At 46.4% G+C, this 16,115-nt stretch overlaps 2 protein-coding genes across 9 annotated transcripts in view; one reads left to right on the forward strand and one right to left on the reverse strand.

The window, feature by feature from the left end:
- The first annotated feature begins 5,946 nt into the window (after positions 1–5,946).
- On the forward strand, positions 5,947–9,713 carry MRPL33 (mitochondrial ribosomal protein L33). 3 transcript variants are annotated; one of them, XM_016191851.2, is made up of 4 exons: positions 5,947–6,046; positions 6,912–6,930; positions 8,650–8,756; positions 9,413–9,713. In XM_016191851.2, the coding sequence occupies exons 1-4, from the start codon at positions 6,025–6,027 to the stop codon at positions 9,460–9,462; spliced, it is 198 nt and encodes a 65-aa protein (XP_016047337.1). In that variant the 5' UTR covers positions 5,947–6,024; the 3' UTR covers positions 9,463–9,713. The 3 variants fall into 3 exon arrangements, with proteins under 3 accessions (XP_016047337.1, XP_060042753.1, XP_060042752.1); XM_060186769.1 differs by lacking the exon at positions 5,947–6,046 and adding an exon at positions 6,233–6,555; XM_060186770.1 differs by lacking the exons at positions 5,947–6,046; positions 6,912–6,930 and adding an exon at positions 6,227–6,555.
- A 3,288-nt stretch (positions 9,714–13,001) lies between these two features.
- RBKS (ribokinase) overlaps positions 13,002–16,115 on the reverse strand; it is a 102,265-nt gene continuing 99,151 nt past the window's right edge. For all 6 annotated transcript variants that reach the window (XM_060186787.1, XM_060186786.1, XM_060186788.1 and 3 more), the window contains one exon: positions 13,002–13,223. In XM_060186787.1, the coding sequence (XP_060042770.1) occupies positions 13,050–13,223 (174 nt within the window). In that variant the 3' untranslated portion in view covers positions 13,002–13,049. The remainder of the gene's footprint in view (positions 13,224–16,115) is intronic.

Raw genomic sequence — 16,115 nt, forward strand, 5'->3', positions numbered from 1 at the left:
TGATGCAGGCCTCTTCCCTCCCACGGCACCCACCCACCCACCGAACCACAGACTTCATAGTCTGGCCTTCCCCAGAGGATGATTCTGTCAGATTTCGGTGAAATCTCTGGCTCCTCTCAGGGCAGGTGAAACATGTGGGCAGGAAGGGTGTGGTGACTGGTCGCCCATCCATCTTTCAGGAAGGCAATCAGACTTCCGGCCTCCTTGTCTCCACTCCCAGCACCTCTTTGGTCTCTAGCAGCCTTCTGGAATATAGAGGAGCATCTCCTCTCTTTGCTCACAGCTCCAAGTTCCTCATTCTTTTACCTGAGAAACTTTCTCTCCTCCCCACGCTCTTAAGGACCCAGGTAGGTGTGGGTTTCAGTGGACACACCTGGAACTTCTGGTCTGAGGTGGAACCCACAATTGGAAAACCCACGTGGACTTCATGTTTTCAGTCTTGAGTGTATATTGCAATGTCCTAAGGATGCTACAAACAAAGAACTCTGGGGGAAGAGGACATGGAGGGGGATGCTGAGGGGGGATTGGAACCCTGCTGCAAGATGGTGGGAAAGGACCTAAGTTGAGGGTGAGTGTTTCACAGACACCTGTCATGGTGAGCTGAGAAAGTGCACTCATGTGTCAACAACTGTGCTGCAAACCATTCTCCCCCCCATAAAATGATAAAAGAAAAGCAAATGTCAGGACAGGGATATACACTGACTTGAAGCCGTGGTAGTTTTGACTCAAGGCTCTTGTCATGCACACGGCACCTTTTACACCTGATGTAAATGATGCTCTGCACCTGGTGTAAGTGATTCCCTGCATGTTGGTATGCTTCTAGTTCTGCTTTTGGGATCCCTTCTGTTACATTGCTTGACGTTGTGGTCTATTTACATGGTCATTCTGTTACATTGGTTTGGTCTCACTCCCCCTGCCTCCGGGAGATTTTGGTTTAGTCCTTGCCTTTTCTCGCTTCTCTCTTCTCCCTGTCCCCTTTCCTAGGAATTTCCTTGGTTCCTGACTCTTCTGCAGGAAGAGAGAGAGAGGAAAGATAGAGAAGGACAAGATTGTGATTAGAGATAGCTTAGATTGCGCTGTGTTCCACGTCAATAAAGAAATACTGCTCTCCACTCAGCCATGAGTCCCTGGTCGTCTGTCTCCTGAAGCTAGCCTGGCACCTGCACCTGATGTAAGTGATGCCCTGCACCTGGTGTAAGTGATGCCCTGCACCTGGTGTAAGTGATGCCCTGCACCTGGTGTAAGTGATGCCCTGCACCTGGTGTAAGTGATGCCCTGCACCTGGTGTAAGTGATGCCCTGCACCTGGGGTAAGTGATGCCCTGCACCTGGTGTAAGTGATGCCCTGCACCTGGTGTAAGTGATGCCCTGCACCTGGTGTAAGTGATGCCCTGCACCTGGTGTAAGTGATGCCCTGCACCTGGGGTAAGTGATGCCCTGCACCTGGGGTAAGTGATGCCCTGCACCTGGTGTAAGTGATGCCCTGCACCTGGTGTAAGTGATGCCCTGCACCTGGGGTAAGTGATGCCCTGCACCTGGGGTAAGTGATGCCCTGCACCTGGTGTAAGTGATGTCCTGCACCTGGTGTAAGTGCTGCCCTGCACCTGAAGTAAGTGATGCCCTGCACCTGGTGTAAGTGATGCTCTGCACCTGGTGTAAGTGATGCCCTGTACCTGGGGTAAGTGATGCCCTGCACCTGGGGTAAGTGATGCCCTGCACCTGGGGTAAGTGATGTCCTGCACCTGGTGTAAGTGATGCCCTGCACCTGGTGTAAGTGATGCCCTGCACCTGGCGTAAGTGATGCCCTGCACCTGGTGTAAGTGATGCCCTGAACCTGGTGTAAGTGATGCCCTGCACCTGGTGTAAGTGATGCCCTGCACCTGGTGTAAGTGATGCCCTGCACCTGGGGTGATGCCCTGCACCTGGGGTAAGTGATGCCCTGCACCTGGTGTAAGTGATGCCCTGCACCTGGTGTAAGTGATGCCTTGCACCTGATGTTAGTGATGCCCTGCTCCTGGTGTAAGTGATGCCCTGCACCTGGTGTAAGTGATGCCCTGCACCTGGGGTAAGTGATGCCCTGCACCTGGGGTAAGTGATGCCCTGCACCTGGTGTAAGTGATGCCCTGCACCTGGTGTAAGTGATGCCTTGCACCTGATGTTAGTGATGCCCTGCTCCTGGTGTAAGTGATGCCCTGCACCTGGGGTAAGTGATGCCCTGCACCTGGTGTAAGTGATGCCCTGCACCTGGTGTAAGTGATGCCTTGCACCTGATGTTAGTGATGCCCTGCTCCTGGTGTAAGTGATGCCCTGCACCTGGTGTAAGTGATGCCCTGCACCTGATGTTAGTGATGCCCTGCACCTGGTGTAAGTGATGTCCTGCACCTGGGGTAAGTGATGCCCTGCTCCTGGTGTAAGTGATGTCCTGCACCTGGTGTAAGTGATGCCCTGCACCTGGTGTAAGTGATGCCCTGCACCTGGTGTAAGTGATGCCCTGCACCTGGTGTAAGTGATGCCCTGCACCTGGGGTAAGTGATGCCCTGCACCTGGGGTAAGTGATGCCCTGCACCTGGTGTAAGTGATGTCCTGCACCTGGTGTAAGTGCTGCCCTGCACCTGGTGTAAGTGATGCCCTGCACCTGGTGTAAGTGATGCCCTGTACCTGGTGTAAGTGATGCCCTGTACCTGGGGTAAGTGATGCCCTGCACCTGGGGTAAGTGATGCCCTGCACCTGGGGTAAGTGATGCCCTGCACCTGGGGTAAGTGATGCCCTGCACCTGGTGTAAGTGATGCCCTGCACCTGGTGTAAGTGATGCCCTGCACCTGGTGTAAGTGATGCCCTGAACCTGGTGTAAGTGATGCCCTGCACCTGGTGTAAGTGATGCCCTGCACCTGGTGTAAGTGATGCCCTGCACCTGGGGTAAGTGATGCCCTGCACCTGGGGTAAGTGATGCCCTGCACCTGGTGTAAGTGATGCCCTGCACCTGGTGTAAGTGATGCCTTGCACCTGATGTTAGTGATGCCCTGCTCCTGGGGTAAGTGATGCCCTGCACCTGGGGTAAGTGATGCCCTGCACCTGGTGTAAGTGATGCCCTGCACCTGGTGTAAGTGATGCCTTGCACCTGATGTTAGTGATGCCCTGCTCCTGGTGTAAGTGATGCCCTGCACCTGGTGTAAGTGATGCCCTGCACCTGGTGTTAGTGATGCCCTGCACCTGGTGTAAGTGATGCCTTGCACCTGATGTTAGTGATGCCCTGCTCCTGGTGTAAGTGATGCCCTGCACCTGGTGTAAGTGATGCCCTGCACCTGATGTTAGTGATGCCCTGCACCTGGTGTAAGTGATGTCCTGCACCTGGGGTAAGTGATGCCCTGCTCCTGGTGTAAGTGATGTCCTGCACCTGGGGTAAGTGATGCCCTGCACCTGGTGTAAGTGATGCCCTGCACCTGGGGTAAGTGATGCCCTGCACCTGGTGTAAGTGATGCCCTGCACCTGGGGTAAGTGATGCCCTGCACCTGGTGTAAGTGATGCCCTGCACCTGGTGTAAGTGATGTCCTGCACCTGGTGTAAGTGCTGCCCTGCACCTGGGGTAAGTGATGCCCTGCACCTGGTGTAAGTGATGCTCTGCACCTGGTGTAAGTGATGCCCTGCACCTGGGGTAAGTGATGCCCTGCACCTGGGGTAAGTGATGCCCTGCACCTGGGGTAAGTGATGCCCTGCACCTGGGGTAAGTGATGTCCTGCACCTGGTGTAAGTGATGCCCTGCACCTGGTGTAAGTGATGCCCTGCACCTGGTGTAAGTGATGCCCTGAACCTGGTGTAAGTGATGCCCTGCACCTGGTGTAAGTGATGCCCTGCACCTGGTGTAAGTGATGCCCTGCACCTGGTGTAAGTGATGCCCTGCACCTGGGGTAAGTGATGCCCTGCACCTGGGGTAAGTGATGCCCTGCACCTGGTGTAAGTGATGCCCTGCACCTGGGGTAAGTGATGCCCTGCACCTGGGGTAAGTGATGCCCTGCACCTGGTGTAAGTGATGCCCTGCACCTGGTGTAAGTGATGCCTTGCACCTGATGTTAGTGATGCCCTGCTCCTGGGGTAAGTGATGCCCTGCACCTGGGGTAAGTGATGCCCTGCACCTGGTGTAAGTGATGCCCTGCACCTGGTGTAAGTGATGCCTTGCACCTGATGTTAGTGATGCCCTGCTCCTGGTGTAAGTGATGCCCTGCACCTGGTGTAAGTGATGCCCTGCACCTGATGTTAGTGATGCCCTGCACCTGGTGTAAGTGATGCCTTGCACCTGATGTTAGTGATGCCCTGCTCCTGGTGTAAGTGATGCCCTGCACCTGGTGTAAGTGATGCCCTGCACCTGATGTTAGTGATGCCCTGCACCTGGTGTAAGTGATGTCCTGCACCTGGGGTAAGTGATGCCCTGCTCCTGGTGTAAGTGATGTCCTGCACCTGGTGTAAGTGATGCCTTGCACCTGATGTTAGTGATGCCCTGCACCTGGTGTAAGTGATGCCTTGCACCTGATATTAGTGATGCCCTGCACCTGATGTAGCCGAAGGAATAAAATCTATTTGGAGCAAACGGAGATGAAGACAGAGGAGAGCCTAGCCTGGCAGCATCAGAGCCTGACAGCCTCTTCCCACCCTTGACAATAGAGAAAAAACATGGAAGACAGGAGCTATCTAGCAATCCCTTGGCCTCTCTCTCTCTGGCTCTTGTCTGCTCCATCATTGATGGCTCCTGTTTTCCTGAACCTCTCTTGAGCAGGATTCTTACACTAGTAAGTTAATTGAAAAAAAAAAAAAATCTAAAGAGTTTTACATTGTCTATGTCCAGACTGCACTCAACTCAATTAGACAAAAAAAAAAAAAAAAAAAAGAAAGAAAGAAAGAAAGAAAAAAAGTGGGTTAAGGGGTGGTAGTAGCTTCTTAATATGTGCGCTTAACCCACTGCACCACTGCCCGACACCCTCAGAGAAACTCTTAGCCAGTTGGGTTCCTATAACAAGATACCACAAAGTGGATGGTTTATATAAAAATATAAAAATAAACTTGTCATAGTTCTGGATACAGGAGTTTGAGGTCAAGATGCCACTATGTTTGGGATGTGGTGAAGGCCCCCTTTGGGTTTGCAAGCTTGTCTTCCGGTTTTTATTATCACATGGTGGTGGAAGGGGTGAAGGAACTCTGCAGCGATTTTTTTTTTTTAATAAAGGCACTAATCTCATTTACATGGCTCTGGTCTCATGATCTAATAATCTACCACTCAAAGATCTCATTTCTAAATACGATTACACTGAAGATTAAGTTTTAACATATACATGGAGTGGGACGACAAACTTTCCATCTATGACATAAACTATAAATTTGATCATTAATTATTCAGTAACTGTCTTTTTCTGCTTTTGAGGCAGCCCAGATTCTGAGTGGCTTTCTGTTTCTGGCTGCTCCTGCTTTTCCCGACCTCCAAGCCTCTCTCCTCCCTGGACCAGGCTCTGCCTGTGTGGGACGAACATTGTAGGAAGGATGCAGGAGGCTCCACATTTAAACCCTCAAACTAGTCTATAACCGAATGGCCATTCCACAGCTCAGAGCTTCCGTGCCTGTGGAGTCCGAGACCATCCCTCTTGGGATGAAGCTTTATTTTTTTATGTCTTGTCAGCTCAGATTTCATTCGAATGACCACTTCAAAGGTTCAAATACAGCTTGAGGCCCTTTAAAAAATCTGTGTCTGTCACGGTGGTGAGTACATGCCACTCCTCACAAAAAGGAAGCAGAGGACCATGTTAAGATGTCCAGGCTTGGGCCAAGGAAAGGGCAAGGTTAACCCGGACCCAAGGCGACAGAGAGCAAGTAAGGGAGCACAGGGCAAGCTTGGGACCCAAGGTCAGGCGGGAGGCGTGGCCCGCGGCGGCGGCGGCGGCGGTTGATACAGAATACACTTCCGGAGCAGACCCGTGCCCCGGAAGCAGTCGTTTGTTGCGCACTTCGGGCCTGGCACCGGGGGCTGTCAGGGCTTCTCGCCATGTTCCTGTCTTTAGTTTCCCGTAAGTGGGGCTGGAGGCAGCTGCGGGAACTGGGGCTGTGACAGGCCGGCCCCGGAAGAGTGCGGGCCGGCAGAGCGCGGGCCGGGGCGTGCGAGCCATCCGGGAAACTGCTCGGCGGACTTTCCAGGCCGCCAGGACTACAACGTCCGGCATGCCCCGCGGCCGCCTTCGTGGTCGGTACTCTCGCGGGTTCTGGGTGCAAGTTACGGGGCGCAGGGACAAGGGGACCCCTCCCTCGCCCTCTGTGGGGACGTGTCAACAGAAACCTTGGGCGTCTAAGCGGGGGAAGCGCTCAGGATTTTAACCCATGGGTGTTAAACCTCTGAAGACTGCTTGAGAGGGCCGTGGGCGCCCGGGGTCGTGCGCTGGGCTGTGAAGGGCCTTCCTTCCTGCTCATCGGACTGCTTCCCCGCAGCAGCCTGACTCCCGGTTTGGTTTTCGAATCCCCCCCCCCCCCCCATGTGTGATGGTTGTTGGAGTTTGCGCTGTTTTGTTTCCGTGTCCAAGAGGTTTCAGTGCAAATGTTTATTTGTGTTTTGGGAGAGGAAAAACAAACAAGCTGGAGCAGATCTTAACTTTATAGAAAGATCTAAAAGGCAGCCAGTGAGACCGAGATTATGCAAAGTGTAAATCTTTACACGGGAATTGTGCTGATAGGATTGGATCTCCCACCCCCCAATTCTTAAAAATCTTAAGGTATCAGTAGTAGCTGGGGAGTTGTTAGTTTACTTACAGCCCATTGTATACTTAATGACAGGCATTTTGTTCGTTATTACTGACATTTGTTGCGAAATTTGGGTAAGAAAGATGAATAACATAGATTTTTTTTTTCTTTTTTCCTCCTAACCTTTCTGTTCTACAAAAGTTGCCAAGAGCAAGTCAAAGTAAGTAAAGCTTTTTAAAAACTTGGATGTTAGATTTGTTGACCAAAATCAGCTGCCAGTACATCCTTATGTTTAAGCTGTGCCGTCTATATTCTTCAAATTAGTTTGAGGGGTCACTTGACTTATTTTGGCCCCGTGAACTCTCAGAAAATACACAGCCAACTATCCTACTTAAGGGAGTTATTTTCTTAAAGGGGCACTTGCTGCCTTGCTCCTAAGCAAACTGTCAGGCTCCTGGTACTGTCAGCACTGCAGCCATGTTGTGTCTCCTCGTCTGGGGTCCAGTGACTGTGGCTAGATCCCATTACAGACTCTAGCAGAGCCAGCTGTAAGTTTTGTAGTCTTGCTTTCATGGTAAGAGCATTTCAAAAATAGCCAATATGAAGGCTTTCATCTTTTACCAAGACAGCTCAACATTTGGAAACAACACTGAAGATTTTCCATGTTAAGAATAAGAAAATCTGGGACCAAGTTGTGGTACATCTAGTTAAGCGCACACGTTACAATGATTAAGGACCCTGCAGGGTGAAAGCTTCACAAATGGTGAAACAGTGCTGCAGGTGTCTCTCTATCTCCCCCATCTTAATTTCTAGCTATCTCTCCAATAAATAAATAAAGTTAATTTAAAAAAAAAAAAGGAAAACCCGAAAGCAGCTTTTGCTTTCAACCCAACACACATCACACAGTTTAAACCAAGGCTTTCTCAATTCAAGTTAATCGAGTGTGTTAGTATCTTTTATTGACTTTCCCACAACCTAGTCGGTTACTTACATTAGGATTCCCCACCTCCAAGTGGTCTAGGACTCTCCTGTGCCTTTGGTGTCTTTAGAGCAACTTTCTGTTTCTGTGTCCTCAGGATGCTTCTTGTCACACAGCACACGTCATGTCTTACAGACCTGGTGCACACAGCTCACCTCCCCTGCTGTACAGCGAGCTCGCGAGGGCACAGCTGCAGCGTTACCCAGCTTTGTTTTTCCCATTAGATTTTCCATAGAGTAAACGCTACATAGATAGTTTAGAGATTGTGCTGGGATGAGTGATTATTGTCTAACTTAATTTATCAGTGTGGATGAAGAACTGATGAACATTGTAAGGGCTACAAAAATGTGTAACGTGGTGGTGGATGCTTCAAATTGGTTTTGGAATTAAATGAGAAATAAAATTGCACGGTATACCCAGGCAGACAAGACACATGAAAAAGTAACAAATAGTACAAAAAGGCCCTGTGAGGCAGAACACAAGCTTTATGCTCTGGATAACTACGACTTAAAATAGGAAGAGGAACACAACTTACAAATAGCAGTGGAAAAGTGCCATTCCCTTTATCCTGGTCCTTCCTGGTTTCCTCGTGACTCATTGGCGACTACAGCTCTGCTGAGACCGCCATCTTTGTGATTTCCTCATTGGCCCACTAGGGTTGCTCGTATTTTTCTCACCCCTTTCTATTGTCTGAGGGGTAGGGATCTACGTTTATCTTTATAATGTGGTTCAATTCTCCTTACTACTTTCACTAGGTCATTACCAGGGCACTCTAGTGGAAAAAAACAGTGAGAATCAAAACCATTGAAGTTGTGATTTACTGTAAATGTAGAATGTCTTAGCATTGAACCTTCTTAGCTGCCCCACAAATACTGCTACCAGATAGTATTCTCAAAATATGCTGCATCCCCCTGACTTATTCATTTCTTTAGTTTGTAACAACTCACCTTTTAACCTTAGAGTCATTCTGGTGAGAATGGTGAGTGAAGCTGGGACAGGTTTCTCCTTCAACACGAAGAGAAGCCGACTGCGGGAGAAACTGACTCTGTTGCATTATGATCCAATTGGTAAGAACCAGAGAAGCTTTCTCCACAGTAAATTCTGATGCTTTCAGGCCCTCTCTACATCGAGGGTGGTTTTGTGGCCCCTTGGCACTAATACTCATTCAAGTATAGACTGATTTTTTAAAAATCACTTTATTGGTGGGGTGAGGGGGCATACAGTTGTTGACACATGGGTACAATTCCTTATCTCCTTGTGATATAAGTGTCTGTAAAACACTGTCACCCTCATTTAGGCCCTTTTCCACCACCATGCACCAGAACCCCAAGTCCCCCACAGGTAGATTGTATCAGAATTGATTTGAGCTGTAAGACATACAGCTGGTGGTAAAAATTGAAATTGATATCAAAATCTTATTTTCCCCCAGTTAGTCCATTCTGTGATGGATGACAGACACTTAACCACCTAATTCTCCTCTATAGTGAACTAAGACATGAACTTTCACTTTTTGAATAATAGAGACCAAATTGACCTTCCAGGTGGAAATAGCATTGAAAGAACGATATAAGCAGTAAAAGACCAAGGTAGTTAAAAGGAGAAAAGAGAAAGAGAGAGAAAGGAAGAAGCAGGCGAGAGGGCATATGGTCTGATAAGATTCTTTAGTTTTTAGGAGTGATGCATTTTAGTTTTCTGCTAACAATCCTCTTTTCTCCTCCTACAGTGAAACAAAAAGTCCTGTTTGTGGAACAGAAAAAAATACGCTCCCTCTAAACAATGGATTGAAAATGCACTTGGTTTATAAATGAGAAGACCAAGGGCAGGATACTGATGCAGAAATTCTGCAGCTTGTCAGGAAAGAAGAGGAAATGGAACGGAATCACTGCCTCCTGTGATTTGAAGGCCATTGTGAAGGAAAACAATACAGTGAAAGAAAGTTCTTCGTGTCGGGACATATAGCATTGCATCACATTTATTTATCTTTCTGGATATTTTTATAGCCCTTAATAAAACATATTAAAATAGCCGGTTCTATTGTCTCTTAGTGATGTTTTTCCCCACTATTTGAAATAAAAAAAAACAACCACATTATTAAAAAACAGCCATTGTTTCATTTAATAAGAAAATTTTCCATGAAACTTGTGCAAGAGTTTCCAGTCTGTTCCTTGAACTTCATAGACTAGGCAGAGGCCTGCTCTGAAGTGATTTTGGAGCAGATCCCAAGTGAACAGAAATGATAGGAAGGAGCCAGCCTTTCAACACAGAAGGAACTATGAGAACTTCTTTATGATTTTGCTTGCATTATTCAGGAAAAAAAAAAAGTCACCGGTCCATCCCAATTCTCAAATTCAGGTCCCATGGCAATATTTTTATCTAGAATTTTCTAGGAAACTTGGGATGGGAATAATTTGTCACCTAGCGATGTTGTTTTAAGGCTGAGAGAATGAAAGAGACCACAACACTGAAACTTTCTTCAGCACTCTGGGAGTCGGGCTCAAACCTGGGTTTGGCACATGGCAAAGCAGCAGACTATCCAGGTGAGCTACTTCACCAGTCCGATTTACTTTTTTTATTCTTTTTTTTAAGATTTATTCCCTTTTGATACCCTTGTTATTTTATTATTGTAGTTATTATTGATGTCATTGTTGGCTAGGACAGAGAAATGGAGAGAGGAGGGGAAGACGGGGAGAGAAAGACACCTGCAGACCTGCTTCACCATTTGTGAAGCAACTCCCCTGCATGTGGGGAGCCAGGGGCTCGAACTGGGATCCTTAATGGTGGTCCTTGGGCTTTGCGCCACCTGCGCTTAACCCACTGCACTACCGCCCTACTCATTTTTACTTTTTATTGTCACCAACTTTATTGCTGGGGCTTGATGCCCACACTACAAACCCACCTATCTTGGTGACCATTTTTTTCCCCTTTCTATTTTATTTATTATTATTTTTGATAGGAAAGATAAATTGAGGGGGAGAGGGACACCAATCTGCAGACTCGCTTCACTGGGTCATTGTGTGTTATGGTAGTGTGTGTGCTTAACTGGGTGCAATTCCCCACCTGCCCCCCCTTTTTCTCCAGGGTTATTGCTGGGGTTCTGTGCTGGCACTAATCCACTGCTCCTGGCAGCCATTTCCCCCATTTTATTGGATAGGACAGAGAAACTGAGAGGGGTGGGAGAGCTAGACACCTGCAGACTTACTTCGCCACTCATGAAGTGTCCCTGTTGTAGGTGGAGAGCAGGGGCTTGAACCTGGATCCTTATGCGGGGTCCTGGTGGTTAGTAAGTACTATGCATTTAACTGGGTGTGCCATCACCCGCACATCCCCTCCCCCCACTTTTTTTAAAGTATGGAGCTAGAGCCCAGTAGGTGACTCAGCAGATAGAGGGCTTGTTTGACTATGCCTCCAGTCCTGGGCTTGAGCCGTAGCACCACATAAGTGTGCCCCTTTCTCTAAGAGAATATAGATTAAAGTTGGCAAGAATGGTGTGCAATAGTGGAGCATAAGACTTGGAAACCTGAAGTCCAGAGTTTGATCCCCAGCACTGTATGTGGATGCACTGGCCTTTTCTCTACTAATCTAAAAAAAAAAAAAACTATATATACATACTTTTTAATGAGGGAGATACAGAGCAAAATAGACCAGGACACTGCTCTGCTCTAGCTTATTGTGGTGCTGGAGATTGAACCTGGGAGCTCAGAGCCTCAGGCATGAAAGTCTTTTGCAGAACCATTTTGCTATTTTCCAGCCTTTAATAAATCTTTTTTAAAAATCTAGGCTGGAGATCCAGGTGGTTATTTTTTTAATACCCAGTTCAGCAAACAGGGTTCAAACATCTGCTCCCCACCTGTAGGGGGGAAGCTTCACAAGCGGTAAAGAAGGTCTGCAGATATCTCTCTCTCCCTTTCTATATCCCCTTCCCCCCCTCAAATTTTCTGTTTTATCTAATAACAAAAATGGCCTCTGGGAGCGGTGGATTAGTAGTGTTGGCACCGAGCCCTAGAGATAACCCAGGTGGCAATGATAATAATATTAGTAATAATTATAATTAGGCTGCGAGTTAGCAATCTCATGCATGTATGAGAGCTTAGGTTTGTTTTCCCAGCATCTCATTTAAAAAAAATGGAGCTGTAGTGTTTATCTGTAAAATTATAGCTAGGCCCTGTGGACCATGATGAAACTACATAGCTAGCCAGTGCAGAGATGCCACTGACAGTCTCTAACATTCAGTAACGATGCTTGCCCTACCTAGATCTACACACATTCTTGGTCAAGCTGTCTTGTCTAGCTGATTTTCAGAAATGCCAGTTTTTCTCCTTGTTAAATTTCTGGCTACAGTTAAGAAGTATTAGCTGCATTCTGAGCTTTGATGGTGCCTACCTACCCTGTTTAAAGCACTTACGTCGGAGAGTGATAGGATGCCCACACATCTTCAGGCATTGAGACAGAAGTTATTTCAAAATAGCAGGTGTCCCTCTGGTGTGGCGAGAGGCAAAATAATAATAATAATAATAAAAATAACAATAAGGCACCTCTCTGGGAATGAAATTAGATGAGACAGTTATTTCTTATAGGGTTAAGGCATAATCAACTATTTTGTTCCATCTTTTGTTTAAACTCAGATTCAAAGCAATAATGGGGGAGATTCTGGCTCCTTTTTAAGGTACAAATGATAGATAATAATTTTGTACTAGAAGAAAAATTCTCTGACCAATCCTTGCTAAACCCACTGTAAAGGGTCTGTAACATACATAACTTGTCTGTTGAATTTTTCACTTAAAGTCTGGTTTAACAAATGTCTCTTTAGCACATGAGTTGAATGTGGCCCACAGGTGATGTCTACATTTTTTTTTTTAAGTCAGGTGCTGATACTTAAAAACACTGAAAGAGTTCAATAAACATCCATATTTTTGGCTTCTCTTGCAAAACCAGAAGCCTTGACCACACTGAAGCTAAAGTATGGTGTCAGCTGCCTCTCTTAGGAGCTGCTCGAATGGCCCAATTCACACGCCTCTCTCCTTACCTAACAATCTACACTGGCTGCAGACATTTGCCCAAGCTTATGGGGGCCTTGTCCAGATCGTATTCATGATCTAGTAGCTGGACTTTGAACAGTAATGTTTGTACAGATCCTAGTCTTAGAATCTTTAACTCTGGTTGGCTCTTGCAGGAAAAAACAAAGAAATGGCCATCATAAACACACAGAACTCGAGGAACTGACTTGGTAAATGGGTGTGCTGTTTGTGGAGAGAGGAGAAGAGGACATTTTATAGTCGTCAGCTGCTAGCTAAGAATGAACACTGACAAGTACATTTCATTTCCTGGTCTGTTTATTTTGTTTATTTTCAAGTTACTAGGAATCAAAACAGATGAATTGGCAGGTCTTTTCTGTATGGGTAAGATGACTGTGTTCCCGCAGCCTGGACGCTGACTGCCGCGATGAAATTAGATCTTTTGAGCATTTCTTCCAAGGAGAGATGTGGGTAGTAAGCCAAGTAGAAGGCCAAAGCACCTACAAAACTGTCACCAGCACCCTGTAATTAAAAAAGAACGGTTTTGGAGAAAAGCATGTAGTCATCTGTTACCCAGTGGAGTTTTAAAAATATTTAAATACACTTTTCTCCCGTCCAAGTACTAACCAGGCCCGACCCTGCTTAGCTTCCGAGATCAGATGAGATCGGGTGTGTTCAGGGTGGTATGGCTGTAGACTTAAATACACTTTTCTAAATAACTATTTTAGGTAAACAGAAAAGTTGCAAGAACAGTACACATTTCCGTAGACTTTCTTACATGATGTATATATATATATACACCATATACCCAATTCATATGTGATTGTGGCATATTCATACAAGTAATGAAAAAAATAGTAATACATTATTATTACTACATATTATTTCATTAAATAACAAAATAACAGTAATACATTATTGATATCTCAACTCCATATTTTATTTGGATTTCATTCATTTGTTTCATGTCCTTTTTTATTCATTTGATAGGAAAGAGAAATTGAGAGGGAAGTGAGAGACAGATAAAGAGGGAGAGAGACAAAGAGACACCTGTAGCACTTGCCTCGGTGCTCGTGAAGTCTCTCCCCTGTAGGTGGGGACCCGGGTCTTGAACCCAGTTCTTGCGCACTGTAATGTATCTGCTCAGCCAGGTTTACCGCTGCCTGGCCCCTTCCACGCTCTTCTTCTATTGTAGGATTGTGTCCAGGATATCCTGCACTCACTATGTCCCTTACCCTGCTCTAGCTGTGGCAGCTTTTTGGGCATCTTTGTTTTTGATGACTGTGATCGTTTCAAGGACTGGCCACACACTTGGTAAAATGTCCCTTCCTTGGAATCTGTCTGTTTTCTTCACGGTTAGACTGCGGGTGCTATGGGGGAAGACCACAGAGGTGGAGTGCTTCAAGGGTGCATACTGTCAACCCCATGGGTCACCGATGATGCAAATCTCGATCACTTGGCTAAGGTCTTTGTCAGCTTTCTCCACTGAAAAATTACTTTGCTCTCTCTTTTCATGCTGTAATCTCTGAGAGCAATCCACACTTGGAGGATGGGGGAGTTGTGCTCTGTTTCTCAGGATAAGTAGCTCCATAAACCATGTAGAAGTTTCTGGGAAGTTTGTCCCTTCTCCCCATTTATTTGTTCAATCACTTACAGCAATATAACTTCAATGGATTTTTGCTTTACTCTTCAGGGTCTAGTCCATTGTTGCATTGTTGATTTTGTTGCTCTAATTGCTCCAGCTTGGGTATTCTTGACATGATTTTTTTCAAATATTTATTTATTTATTTTCCCTTTTGTTGCCCTTGTTGTTTTTCGTTGTTATAGTTATTATTATTGTTGTTATTGATGCCATCATTGTTGGATAGGACAGAGAGAAATGGAGAGAGGAGGGGAAGACAGAGAGGGGGAGAGAAAGATAGACACCTGCAGACCTGCTTCACTGCCTGTGAAGCGACTCCCCTGCAGGTGGGGAGCTGGGGGCTTGAACCTGGATCCTTACGCCGGTCCTTGCGCTCTGCACCACACACGCTTAACCTGCTGTGCTACCGCCCGACTCCCCAGCTTGGCTATTTTTTCACTTGGATCCTGTATCCTTCTGACTTACACCTATTGCTTTACTGCTTTAGGGTCCTGCCTTCCTTGTCTTCCTCCCTCCCTCCCCCCCTCCCTCCCTTCCTTCCTCCCTTCCTTCCTTTCTTCCTTCCTTCCTTCCTTCCTTCCTTCCTTCCTTCTTTCCTTCCATTGCAAGATGCTCTGGGATCACCTTATACATTCTCTGTCCTATTCTAGAGTTAACCATTTCTCCATTAAATGTACATACAGAAAGTGGTGAGAGACATTCAGATGTTATTTTCAAACTATATGTAAATGTTTTCTGTTCATTTTCCCTTAAGACTCAAAGGTCCAGGAAGGTAGAGGCCATGTAGGGAAACATGGGTAGAGAAAGTTTGCTGACCACTGCCTTCAGGCAGGGCAGTACCAACTATGCATTCATCTAACAAGTGGCTTTAAAAGACTCTAAATGCAATTTCAGTTTCACTTGAACAAGTCATGATGACATTTAACTGGGTCACTGCCTGGTTTTCCCCAGTTTGCTGGGTCCTTAGGCCCAAGAACTTTCATAACTGATCTTGAGCCTTTGTAAAGTCTGGGTATACAAGACTCCTGCAGTTGCAGCTGGAAAGTTTTCAGGAGCTCTGTGACCAGCATGGTGGTGGGCAGTAAAGAAGGAGCAAAAATCCATTTGGGACTGAAGGCTGGCTGCGTAGTGCGGCAGACTTACAAAATGCTGTTGGATTTTGAGAAAAGGGTTGACACAAAACTCCCCCCAGAAGAGCATCCTTACAGAATGAGCAGGCTTACAGACACAACAAAAGTCCAGGAGGAGGAAGGACCAGTGAGCTCATGAGAAAGTCTATGGCTTTGCAGAGAATGACATTTCCCCTTGTTTATACAGACACAGCAGTCAATATTGAAGCGGCTAAAGAATCAGTCACGCAGGTGTGAATTCAACACTTCACTTCCTCCCATAAATGTTTCAGAGTGCCAAAGATGTGTCAGGTTCTTTGCAACTGTTTTTCAGTTCTTCCTGAAGGAAACAGTGAAGTGAGAAACAGGCTTGGCTCCTGTTCTCCTTGGGTTTCTAGCAGAGCATGGCGAGAAAAGGGAGGTTGAACCAGAGAAGTTATGGGTGGCTGGACGGCATGTGAAGAAACCATAGGAAATGCCACAGGACATGAAGAGTTATAGAAAACTATCAATAGATTTTCAGTCTACACACCTGCTGACATCACACACAAAATTAAGTAACAGGTAAATCAAAGGGTTGAACATAAAAAAAAAAGTAACTAGTAAGATGAAAAATTTAGTGAATAGTTGTTTAATTCCAAACAAGAAAATCATAACCATGTA

This window comes from Erinaceus europaeus, chromosome 3 (genome assembly GCF_950295315.1).
Source record: "Erinaceus europaeus chromosome 3, mEriEur2.1, whole genome shotgun sequence".
NCBI classification, from domain to species: Eukaryota; Metazoa; Chordata; class Mammalia; order Eulipotyphla; family Erinaceidae; genus Erinaceus; species Erinaceus europaeus.